The sequence below is a fragment of the Xenopus laevis genome, chromosome 1S (assembly GCF_017654675.1).
Source record: "Xenopus laevis strain J_2021 chromosome 1S, Xenopus_laevis_v10.1, whole genome shotgun sequence".
Taxonomy (NCBI): domain Eukaryota; kingdom Metazoa; phylum Chordata; class Amphibia; order Anura; family Pipidae; genus Xenopus; species Xenopus laevis.
Genome location: NC_054372.1, coordinates 184,335,047 through 184,348,595, shown reverse-complemented (window position 1 = coordinate 184,348,595; position 13,549 = coordinate 184,335,047). Strand labels below are relative to the sequence as shown.

The 13,549-nt window shown below is 39.7% G+C and overlaps 1 protein-coding gene across 3 annotated transcripts in view; it reads right to left on the bottom strand.

Moving 5' to 3' along the window:
• Positions 1-3,273: 3,273 nt before the first annotated feature.
• oxct1.S (3-oxoacid CoA-transferase 1 S homeolog) overlaps positions 3,274-13,549 on the bottom strand; it is an 86,779-nt gene continuing 76,503 nt past the window's right edge. For all 3 annotated transcript variants that reach the window (XM_018244503.2, XM_018244504.2, XM_041580582.1), the window contains 3 exons: positions 7,868-7,948; positions 4,868-4,969; positions 3,274-3,698 (listed from right to left, as the gene is read on the bottom strand). In XM_018244503.2, the coding sequence (XP_018099992.1) occupies positions 3,657-3,698; positions 4,868-4,969; positions 7,868-7,948 (225 nt within the window). In that variant the 3' untranslated portion in view covers positions 3,274-3,656. The remainder of the gene's footprint in view (positions 3,699-4,867; positions 4,970-7,867; positions 7,949-13,549) is intronic.

Sequence of the window (13,549 nt, the reverse complement as noted above, 5' to 3'; positions counted from 1 at the left end):
ACAAAGAATATTCCTACTATGGGGGAAATTTACTAAAGGGCGAAGTGACCAACGCTGGAGAAAATTCGCCAGCGTGACATCATTTTGGAACTTCGGCGATTTACTAACGGGCACTGCCGTAGCTTCGCTAGCGAAGGAGACAGACTCTAGCGGTACTTCGGTCCCTAATGCAAGGCGAAGTTGTTCTCTGGCGAACGAACTACGCTAATTCACTAAGATTGAGATTTGACTGAACGTTACCTCTTGCGCCAGACTTTCCTTCGCCAGCTCAGACCAGGCGAAGTGCAATAAAGTAGATAGAGTTCCTCAAAAAATAGTTGAAATTTTCTCTAAGTGCCAAAAAACGCTGGCGTCTTTTACTTTTTACGGTATGATAGGCTGAAAAATAGAGTAATTTTTTTGGGGTACCCGGCTTCCCCCCTATATTTCCTAACATATGGCACATAAACTATACAGTGGGCTCATGTGTAGGGCAATATAACAACTCTAGTTTATTTTATTAAGGTTCCCTGGGCTTGTGTAATGTAATGTATTTGCTGCAACATATACGTCCATTCAACTTTAACTTCCCGCCGTATGCAAATTAGCCAACACTAGCATTACTTCGCTTTGCTTGCCGCAGTAACGCTAGCATAAATTCGCAAGCGTTCAGCGCCCTGGACACAACTTCGGATTTTCCGTAATTAGCATAATCCTGGCGAATCTACGCCTACCTAACTGTTGTGATGTCAGCGAAGCTGTCGCTGGTGCAATTTTGTCCCAATATGAGAGCCTGAAAACATTAGAATTCTTTGTGCATATTAGGGGGAAATTAAAAGATAAACCACAGAATTGAAACGACAATTGTAAAAGCCATGAATCTTGTTGAGCATGACGTCATAGCATTCTGTGATGCAATAACATGACAACAGCATCGTCCTGGGAGCTCATTAAAGTACTAATGATCAGTTGCCAGTATCAACCAATCAGGTCTTTGCTTTCATTTTTTCAATGATCGGAAACTGTTCAAACCCCCCAGGGCTTTCTAAGGAAGCACCAAACCACCATCTTACTTGTAATTCCCATGGAATACCGTCAAAATGGGTGTAGCGCTGAGCAATCCAATTAACTGTATAATAAAGGTATCTTCAAATGATTTATAGTCAAATGTTTAATGTTATGAAAAGGTTAAAAAGCCTTAAAGTGTCTAAAATAGATTTGTATAGAAGATAGAATTTAGGCAGCGAGTCTGACATGGCCTCAGTTACACTTCAGTGTCTCCAAATAACTATTCTGAGCCAAAATAATTCATTGCCTGAATAAATAGAAATTTTCCCAAGCTCCAGGGCTTTCTTTACATGTTGCCTTTAATTTCTTGCTGTGAATTTGCCATGCTTGAAAAGAATGTTCTCTTACTGTTCTCATCAAAATGATGAACGCTGACTCCTCAGATCCACTCCTGCCTTATGCTTTGGATACAATAAACTCAAAAGCTAAACTCAGTGCCCTTAACTTGCTGCAGCTCTCTATATAAAGGGCAACTTAAACCCCAGACCTGACATATAGCTAGAGCTTCAGCCCATGTCATGGGACTGCTTCAAGAAGAAGTAGAAGTACAGAGTATCCAGGGTCGGCCTTAGGCCTATTGGACCAATTGGGCCCTGCTCCTCTGGGGCCCCACACCAGGAGTAAGCATGGACAAGAATTCCCCCAGAACATAAAACTGCCAAGTCACCCCCAACTTCAAAGGTCCAGTCTGCCCCCAACTCCACAGGTCCAGTCCACCTCCAATTCTGATAGGCCCAGCCTGCCCCCAACCTGACTGAGCCCACTCCCAACCTGAATCTGTCCAACCTGCCCCAATCCTGATTGGTCCAGTCCACTCTGCTATTTCATTCCTCCCTCTCTCTTGTGCCATTATTTCCCCCCTCTCTCTCTCTTGCCCTGTGTGCCCCATGTCTTCCTTTTTCTCTCTCTCTTACGCAGTGTTCCCCTATTTCTTCCTTTTTCTCTCTCTTACCCTGTGTGCTCCTATTTCTTCATTACTTTTTCTCCCTTACCCTGTATGCTCCTATTTCCCATCCCTTTCTCACTCTTGCCCTGTGTGGCCTTATTTTCTCCCTCTCTCTCTCGTACGCTGTGTGCCCCCTCTTTCCTGTTCCTTTGGGCCCTATTTGCTCTCAATCTTTCGTGCACTATGTGCCCCTGTTTCCTCCCTATCTCTCTTCCCCTGTGTGCCCCTATTTCAGTTATATCTTGATCCTGTCTGCCCCTATTTATATATATATACTTAGTGTGTCAGTAGTCAGCAACACTTCGTCTGCCAAAATGATCCCAATTGGGCCCCACATTTGATAGGACCAGCCCTGAGAGTATCTACAAGTCTAAAGATGTTATACTTTCATTTATATAAAGGTACAAACTCAGGGATGTCCAGCCTTTAGCCCTCCAGTGAAACAGAGAAGGCCCCTATTTGGTTATCAAGTTGATGATGCTTTGAAGGAGAATATGAAGAAACAGATATTTCACTTGTATATTAAAGCTATAGTGGATATTAAAGAATTAAAACAGGTTTATCCATATCATACCCACTTATACCAGCAGCCTTATAAATTAGTGATGAGCGAACTTTTTCGCCAAGTTTCACCGCAAAAATTACGTCCATAGACTAAAGGGAGAAAAAATTTGTTGTGCATCAAAAATTTGTTGCGCAATTTGTCACGCATGTGTTATATTCCTGGATGCCCCTCTGCAGCAGCACCCCAAACCACCACATAAAATTTCTCATGTGGAATAACAATTCAAGGCAAACACATTGAAAAAAGTAAAATAAAATCGTCCATGTTCCTCTTTTGAATAAAAACACGCTGACCCTTTAATTTAAAAGATCTTGGGTTTCCTTGGCAACAACATGAGTTACTCCAAGGAGAAACCAATGTTTAAAATGGTATAAGTGCAGAATAAACTTATTTACAGAAAATACACCATGGAAAAGGGCACAGATCACGAGAAAAATGCAGAACAAGGACATCCATGGTTTTCACAGAAGTGTTTTTCCAACACACAGAATTTCATTTTACCAACATCCCTTAAACAAGGTCCATCGGCTGTGAGTGGGGACTTCCAAAAGGTTTTTATGCCCCTGAGACTCCAAGACATCTTTGACATCATCATTATTATATATAATACGGCCTTCAAACAAGTCGCATGAGGAATATTTGGCCCTACATGTAAAAAGATGAACGGGACTGCCTTAAATATTTTTTTCAATATCTGAAAAATGCAATCCAAATGTTTCATAGAATTTTTTTTTTATTTAAAGTGCTTGAAAATATCAATCTGGGGTAACAGTTATATTTTTGTCAGCATAGATCTGCGGCTCTTCATCTGTTGAGGAACCTTGTCTCAAAGATGGTCTCCACAGGAAGCTGAAGGATGTAACTACATTAGAGCCCAAGGTTCAATGTCACTGCTCTACAGTAGTTTGGAAGTTGAAGGCTGAAGGTTCCTGCTGTACAGCTGGGGACTGCTCTATGATAGCTTGGATCTACGCGGTACTTGAGGAGTTTAAGGTTGAAGATGCCAGCTCTGCCCAAGTTTGAAGTTTCCTGCTCTGCAGTCTATACACATGGATTAGTTACACTGGTGAACTACAAGTTCTGGAGCATGGATGTTATTTAATCCTGAATCTGCTGAAGCTGCTTGAGATCTGGGGAAACCTGAAATAAAAGTCAACCAAACATGTCATGTTGTATATCACACAGACACCTCAGTGTAGATTCTGGCAAACGCCATAGACAGCAACTATTTACTGGTTCCAATGAGGGCTGTTTGGGCCTCTTGCACTTGAAATACCAGGATATATTTGGAATCAGAGTCTAGACCTGGAGAAAATCAGTTGGATAGAGCAGGACTCCAGTTCAGGAAAGAGAATACTTTTAAGGAACAGTTCAGTGTAAAAATAAAAACTGGGTCAATAGATAGGTTGTACAAAATAAAACATGTTTCTAATATAGTTAGTTAGCCAAAAATATAATGTATAAAGGCTGGAGTGACTGGATGTGTAACATAATCGCCAGAACACTACTTCCTGCTTTTCAGCTCTCTAACTCTGAGTTAGTCAGTGGCTATAAGGGGGGCCACATGGGACATAACTGTTCAGTAAGTTTGCAATTGATCCACAGCATTCAGCTCAGATTCAAAAGCAACAGTTATGACCGACGTGCCCCTCCCCCCGTCAAGTCACTGATTGGTTACTGCCTGGTAACCAATCAGTGGAAACCAAGAGAGCTGCAAAGCAGGAAGTAGCATCTTATCTATTTACCCAGTTTTTATACTGAACAATTCCTTTAAGGATCAGGGCACACAGGCAGATTCGGCGACAAATCTCTTCTTTGGGGCGACTAATCTCCCTTCACAAGGAAACTTTGGGTGACTTTGGAAAATTAAATGCTCAGAGTGCCTTCCCACCGGCAGAGGAAAGAAGTTCGGGGAGATTAGTCACCCCGAAGAAGAGGAGGTTTGTAGCTGGGCCAAATCTCCCCAAATCTGCCTGTGTGCCCTGACCCCAGGCCCGGACTGGCAATCTGTGGGTTCTGGCAAATGCCAGAGGGGCTGTTGTAAGTTGCCATAGAGAGTCACTGTATATTGGGCTGGTGGGAGGCTGTTTGAGCTGTTTGGGCTGCTGTGTGGCCTGTTTGGGCCTCTGTGTACCTGAAATGCCAGGGCCTATTTTGAATCTCAGTCCAGGCCTGCCTGACCCTAAAAGAAAACACAAGTTCCCACCACTAAAATGCTTACTTTACCAATAGGGAACAATTTTGGTGTAGTTTGGCAATGACCAAAAGCAAATAACATAACAATATTGCATATTATGCCATGAACTTACTGCAAAGTCGCAACCTGTGCATTTCTTGATATCATCCACAGAGAGGCCTTCCCCGATTTCAACCAGCGTCAGCCCATTCTTTCTGTCCACATCAAAGACGGCCTATTACCCAGACATATAAATAAAGCGCCGGTGATTATCAGATTGAAAACTGTCACAACAACACAACAGGGAGGGTGTCAGAAACCTATTTCTCTGTGGAATAGAGCGTCTGCCAGGAACGTGATCCAATAAGATGGTAATCTCACACTGCTGGTGTGGCTTTAGGAATGATATGGATGAAATAATGCAATTCTCAAGGAGATTCCAGCCAGCACACCAGCGGATTATAGAGGCATATGTAACAACAAAGCACATTTACTTCATTCTCTTTTGGTGCATTTGCTGAACATGTTCTTTATCTAGGGCTCATATGGATTGAGGCATGACCGATCATTTCATAATGTCACTTAAAGAGACATATACTTGGTCACTGTATTTTGCCACTGTTTGTCATCATTGTGATCTTTACATATTAACGGCACGCCAACATCAGGAATGTTCTTTGTTTATGGTTACTTGGTACAGAAAAGCGCATATACCAGACACACTGTAGGGCAATAGTTTTAGGGGCTGTGTTTGGCTGTGTAGCACCAAAGCTGCAGAACTCTTGTGCAGATGGGGAAATATGGGGCACGATTTTGCAGCTGCTTTTTTTTTTTCTTTTTTTTTTTAGCAAGAAACACACGATGCCCAGTGCCATGATCATACCATGTGCCATCGCCTTTATTTTTCCAAAGTAACCTAAATATCATTATAAATCAGGTATGGGGAAACCCATAAACACAGAATTCTCTGAAACCCACCAATGCCATTTCCCATAATATATTGTGTGTGTGTGTGTGTATGTATATATATGAGAACAATGGGACCTATTATCCAGAATGCTCGGGACCTGGGGCTTTCCGGATAACGGATCTTTCTATAATTTGGATCTTCACATTTTTGTCTACTAGAAAATCATGTTAACATTAAATAAATCCAATATTAACATTAAATAAATCCAATATGCCAGTTTTGCTCCCAATAAGGATTAATTATATCTTAGTTTGGATCATGTACAAAGTCCGGTTTTATTATTATAGAGAAAAATTAAATCATTTTTAAATTTAGATTTTTTGATTATAATGGAGTCTATGGGAGACTGCCTTTCCATAATTCTGAACTTTCTGGATAACGGGTTTCCGGATAACGGATCCTATACCAGTTTTATATATACAGGTATAGGATCCCTTATCCGGAAACCCGATATCCAGAAAGCTTCCGAATTACGGAATGGCTGTCTTCCATAGACTCTATTTTATCCAAATAATCCAAATTTTTAAAAATTATATCCTTTTTCTGTGTAATAATAAAACAGTAGCTTGTACTTGAGCCAAACTAAGATATAATTAATCCTTATTGGAACCAAAACCAGCCTATTGAGTTTATTTAATGTTTAAATGATTTCTAGTAGACTAAAGCCAGGAAGACCCAAATTACGGAAAGTTCCGTTATCCGGAAAACCCCAGATCCCGAGCATTCTGGATAACAGGTCCCATACCTGTATCTATATATATATATATATATATATATATATATATATATATATATATATATATATATATATAGTGAATAAAGTACCCCCTCTTGTAAAATATAAGGATATTATAAGTTACCGAGGAGTTTCATGAGCATATAAAAACACGAGGCCGAAGGCCGAGTGTTTTTATACAGGTCATGGAACTCCGAGGTAACTTCTAATATCCTCATATTTTACAACTGGGGGGTATTTTATTTATTATAATACACAAACTTCAGTGAGTCATGTGACAGAAATGACATCAGAACTCACCATTTATAACTGATGACATCAGAACTCACCGTTTATAAGGATATAATTTACAGGATATTCATGGCTTTTGTGTATTATATATATATATATATATATATATATATATATATATATATATATATTATATATATATATATATATATATATATATATATATATATATATATATATATATATATATATATATATATATATATATATATATATATATATATATATAAAGACCCCACATGTAAACTGATGCAAAACAAATTGTGCTGGATTTTTTTGAAGCGTATATTCCTTTCTGGTAATGTCATTGAACCTTTAACAACATTGAAATTTTCATGAAAATTATAAATTCAATTTGCAGAAATGCTCCCTTAGCCATAAGCAGTTTCAAAGTGACATTATCTGCATGATATTGTAATTTTGGATAGGGATATGTACCTTTAAACACACACAAGTCTGTGTTTTGACATGCAACAATTTTTTTCTCCCATTGGGGCGTCATTTTCACAGTGAAACTTTGCAAGAATTTGGCTTATAATGATTAATAACATCTTCAAATAGTTCAAGGGACCGTTGCTATTGAATTCTACATGAACTTAGCAGGTTTTAGGTGGTGAATATTAGCATTAGAACTGTTTCCAGGGTATGATAAATCTCACATTCCAATTCAAATTTAAGTTGGTGCTTTTAAATATGAAATTGTGAGTTTTGACCCAAAAAAATTCTGAATTTAGTATTCGAATCTTCGTAAATCTGACCCTAAATGTTTAAAGGGGACCTAAAAAATTATTCATATTAAATCATATTTTATCACATTAGTCAAGCAAAATGAACTTTAATTACACAAATAGGCAGTTAATTTTTCACGAAATGTTGCCCTTTTTTTGGCGTGAAACAAACAGCTGATGCTTATAATTAGCAGCCAGATACTGAGATACAACATCTAGCTGGGTTTACTGCAGGTGTTGGTGGCACATTTAAGGGGAATTAATACATTTGGGGGTTAGTTATTACACATTAGGAAGCTTGTAAGGCATTTGGACATGTAAATTCAAGTGTGCAACTGAACAAACATTAATCTAGCTGTTAGAGAGTAATTGTATGTATCAGAACCGGAGACAAATGAATTGTTTTACCTTCTCCGTAATGATACGATCCACACACTGTTTCCCAGTAAGTGGCAAGTTGCATTGTTCCAAAATTTTGTGAGAGCCGCCCTGTAATAAACAAGAGAAACTTTTAGCACTGTTTGGAAACAATTTCGCATTTTCTTTTATTGATTGTATCGCAGTCAGATGCATAAAAAGAATCCACTTTTTTTTCTCTGCTTATGCGTTTCCCATCTGGTGTTTCTCCTCACCATATGATCATCCACATTACATACAGCATGAAATTTACAGGGAATATATTTATTGCTTATAAGCAGAGCATGTCTCTGTCAATAACTATGGGGGGGTTATAGCTCAGAGAAAGGTATTGCACAACTACAGCATCCAGCTTCCCTGCCCCACGATGTTCATAAGCAAGGTTTTTGTTCAATCATGGTTTCTTCAATTAGGGGTAATAGACATTTTTGTGAATCTCATCCACAACCTAAAGGAAAACTAAAGCCTATTAAAGAATATGCTGCATTATATATGCATCCCTATGACAAGTAAGGATCCAGGCCTTCAAAGTCCTCACTGGCTCAAAGTTTCAAATCATGTTAAAGGGAATGTCAACCCAAAAAATTATTTATTGTCTACAACAGAATTCTGAGCAACTAAAAGTTGAAAGAGAGGAGAGCACTCAGACGCAGATTAACCGCTTGTGATTATTTATTATTCATGCTGCTTTACACGACATGTTTCGGGCAGGTGTTGCCCTTTCTCAAGTGTGAAGAGAATTCTGAGCAACTTTGCAACATACATTAATTGAAACCACATTTTCTGTAGTATTTAATTTATTTATATACTGTATGTATTGCTACTGAAAGCAGTGTCTGTCCCTATCTATTCTATGCCCTGGAGGACAGGGAATACATTGTTCATACAATGTAAGACAAGGCAGATGATTAAGGGCTCTTACACATGAGCGTTTTTACCTGCGCTCCCCTGCGTTCCGTTTTTCGGCGTTCAGCCGCAGGGGAGCGCAGGAATAGACGCATTTCATTATTTCAAATGGGGCTGTACTCACACAGGCGCGTGTAGGCGCCGAACGCAGGAAAAATGCAGCATGTTGCGTCTCAACCTGCGTTCGGCGCCTACATGCGCCTGTGTGAGTACAGCCCCATTTGAAATAATGAAATGCTCATGTGTAAGAGCCCTAAAAGACCTGTCTTTATATATTGGAAAGTTGCTTAGAATTAGGTTTTCTTTTCTAAGCAATTTTTTTACTTTGGGGTTGACATGCCCTTTAAGTGGCATCTTTTGAGTGCCAGTGCCAATTTTGGATGCATTGGTTTTTAATGTTGTCATTTTTGGATATGTACAGTATACTGTTAGTTTGGCCAACCATTGCAGGTTAAAGTGAGCATACATGGGTAGATTAAAGCTGCCGATATCGGGCAGCTTATCTGCACGTGTATGAGGGCTTCTGATGGGTCTCACTGATCATTATCAGGTCAAAAATTGGACAGATATTGATTGGGCCAGTTTGATTTTTTTGGAGATCGAGGACCGTATTGGCTAGTTGATGATGTCCTACGACCCGTCGGCACCCATTTCCTTTGTTGTAATCCGATTGTTCGGCCTAGGGGCCAAACAATGGGATTACAATAAAGGAAATTTGTGACAGATATCACTCTGCCTTTGGTGGGCATATCGAGTAAAGATCCGTTCGTTTGGCAACCTCACCAAAATAGTGGATCTTATTGTGTATGGCCACCTTTAGGGTTGGCTGCTGGTTTGAAGTACCCTCCTCCTCTGCGCCCTAAAATTCCCCGTCTTTTAACCACGAGCGAGCACAGAAGCAACAGACAGAGTGAACAGACACAGGTATGGGTTGGGTGTGGGTCATACAATGGCCACCTATGTGGGTTAGGGTCAGGTGAGGGTTAAGGTTTTGCAGGTTAGGGTGTGGATTGAGTTTTCCTGACAGGCTACATCACTACAGAGAATCAGAAGAAAAAAAGATTGGGCTCTTCTTTGGGGGAACAGATCTGATAAAGGGCTATGGTGGTACCAAAGGCCAGTATTAAAGGTGTAGCATTTCAACCCAACTTCTGGGTTGACCAATGGCTCTTCTTTAAAATTACAGTTACTCAACACACCACATGTTCTGACTCTAGGTCTCCAGTGAAACACATATGCAGATATTTTATGGTAGGCTACTACCTAGCCAGACAAACTGCTGTTGATGATGGGTTTAGTGCCTCTGTAATGTCAGTGAGAACGTCTGCAGAGTGAAACATGCAGTTATAAAAACACCAATATATAAAGCGTGCCACAAATTAGCCGTCTGGCTTGCACCAACACAACTCTTGGGACATTAACCTTACCACTTGTGTCTCACCTTTATATTAAGTTTTTATAGGAGATAGAAAGGCAGGGAAGGTGCCATATAAATCACTCAGAGGGAGAGATTTGTAATAAATTTGGATGAGTAAGGCATGACTTCCCATCTTAATGAGGCGTGATACATTAAAAACAGATGGCTAAAAGTCTCTGATCTGCCACTAATTTGTATTTTTATACAGACAAATGAATATGCATCACAGATAATATCCTGGATGTGTTTGCATAGTGATTTTAATGCCCTTCTAAATGCGAGATCAGATGTTCTTCCACGCATACCTGATCCTGGGCTGACAGCACATTAGTTTGCTACACAATTTGAGGTTGTATTTTAGTTGCATAGAAGAGTGCTGGTTCTAACAATCACAGCTTTCACAGTGTAAAGATGCCTAACTACCCTGATTTTCCCAGACTCTCTTTTTGCATCTGGTGTGGTACCTATGGAATGCAGGAAAGCCGATATAATTCCTATTTTTAAAAAGGGATTACAATCTCAGCCTGGTAATTACAGGCCAGTCAACTTGATATCCACGTTGGGCAAATTATTTGAAGGCTTGTTAAGAGATCCCATTCAAAATAATGTTCTGGTGAATGGCACTATTCGGTCAAACAGGTCATGTTACACAAATTGGATTGATTTTTATGATGAGGTTAGAAATTAATTCCATCCAGGATGCGGCATCCTTGCAACAGGATCTTGACAAACTGGCAATCTGGGCAGCTAAGTGGCAGATGAAATTCAGTGTTAATAAAGGTAAAGTCATGCACATGGGATGCAAAAATTAGCCTGCCACTGATACACTTAATGTGACTGAAGTAGGCAAATCAATCATGGAAAGCGACATTGGAGTCAGCAGCTGACATGGGGCTAGACATATAGCGAGTTTCCCAAGTGCCTCCAGTCACGTGACTTGTGCTCTGATAAACTTCAGTCACTCTTTACTGCTGCACGGCAAATTGGAGTGATATCACTCCCCCCCCTTCTCCCCCCCCACCAGAAGCCCATCAGCAGAACAATGAGAAGGTAACCAGATAACACCTCCCTGGTAGATATAAAAACAACACTCAATAGTAAATTCGGAAAGCAGTTCTATCCTGAAGTCCTCAAATTACGTGAGATGGTGCCTATACACCAATATTACAACTAAAAATGAATACACTTGGGTTATGAATTACATTTTATATTGTAAAGTGAATTATTTGCAGTGTTAGTGTAATTGTGAAATAAAAACTACAAAATAAAAATCATGACAGAATCCCTTTAAGGGGAGATATACTTATGTATAAATATATAAGGGGATCATATAATAATCTCTCTAATTCTCTATTTACTTTACCAGCAGATATGAGGGCATCCATTCCAAGTAACAGAAAGTAGGTTCCAGCTAAATATTAGGAAAGTTGTTTTTTTACAGTGAGAGCTGTGAAGATGTGAAATTGTCTCCCTGAATCAGTGGTACAGGCTGATACATTAGATAGGTATAAGAAGGGGTTGGATGGTGTTTAGCAAGTGAGGGAATACAGGGTTATGGGAGATAGCTCATAGTACAAGTTGATCCAGGGACTGGTCCCATTGTCATCTTGGAGTCAGGAAGGAATTTTCTACCCCTCAAAGCAAATTCAGAAAGGGGTTTTTTTTTGGGCCTTTCTCTGGATCAACTAGCAGATAGGCAGATTAAATATAGACATAAAAGGTTGAACTTGATGGACAGGTGTTTTTTTTTTTTTTTCAACCTAACTTGCTATATAACCCTGGGGACCTCAAAGCAGCAGTAGAAAATAGGGGGGCTGGAGAGCAAGTACAGTAGAGCAGGATCGTAGGGCCAAAAGGCAATTGTAGGGCAAGATGACCGTAATAACACTTTATAAATTATTTTAGCTGTGGCACCTTTAGTTGCTGGTGACCTTCAAGTTTCAGATAAAGGTGTGAGCTAAGGACTTTCAACTTCAATATTGCAGGTGTTTACATACCAATAAGAGATAAATGAGTCAACCCACGTCTAACCCTAACCGTCCTCTTCCAACCCAGATTCAACTCGACCTGCCAATCTGTCCTCACTTATATACTCATGGCCGACAACAGGGGGCAAAACAGGCATGAGTATAAAAATGAGAGGTAGCAGAAAGTCAGAAGAGTGAGGCATGAGCCAGTCCGCATTAAAACTAATCCCAACCCAATCAGCATCTGAGGATTCTAAAGCCCTGCTCTTCACCCTTTTGGCTCTCCACCTTAAAGGAACAGTAACACCAAAAAATGTGAGTGTTTTAAAGTAATGAAAATATCATGTAGTGTTGCCCTGCACTGGTAAAAGTGATGTGTTTGCTTCAGAAACACTACTATAGTTCATATAAACAAGCTGCTGTGGAGCAATGGCGGAAATTGAAAAACAGCTATATGGCACAGGATAACTAATGGATAACAGATAACACCATTAGACAGACAGAGCTTATTTGCTATCTGCTGTGCAACCTGAGCCTTTTCTCCTTTGAATGGCTGCCCCCATTGCTACACAGCAGCTTATTTATATAAACTATAGTAGTGTTTCTGAAGCAAACACACCAGTTTTACTAGTGCAGGGCAACACTGCATTATATTTTCATTACTTTAAAACACTTTTATTTTTTGATGTTACTGTTCCTTTAAGCTGAACTTCAATTGCCATTATAGTTCAGCAAAAGCTTCAGAGTTACAGGTTGAAGATCCCTAGAGATTTGCTGGGAGGTATAAGCAAATTTGATGCAAAAACAACTAAAAATAAAAACTTAAAAGACAGAATGAAAAGTTGCTAAGAATAGAACATATGTTTTCATATTAAAAGGGAACTTTCCATTTATTGAAAATTCAAGCTGAAAAAAAAAGTCACACCATGAGCATTTGGCATGGCGCTCACCAAGCCCTACAGTTAAACAGCTGCCGGGGGTATATCTAACATGCCAGATAGTTTCTAATAATGAAGCAGCTAAGTGAAAGGCAATTCCTTTGTAGTATATTGCCTCAAACGACATTGCATTAAGCAGCGAAACCAGGTATTGTGAAAAGGAACCGTTTCCTTAGCAACCCAAATATTGTGTGGAGTCTTAGTTCGGCCGCAGAAGCACAAAGGATTGCATTAGGATTTTGTGGGCTGGGGGACGAGGCTTGCTGGCAGTTTATTAAAAAAGCCGGGTTTAATTTGACTGGCGATGCTTCTTTAACTGCTTAACTGTTGGTTGTGCCAGGCCGTTGTGTGCCAGAATAAGCTAGATGTATAAATAATATATACAAAGAGACAAGGTGCAGGCTGTAATTAAGGAGCGAATAAAAGGAAGCAGCTGAATGAATGC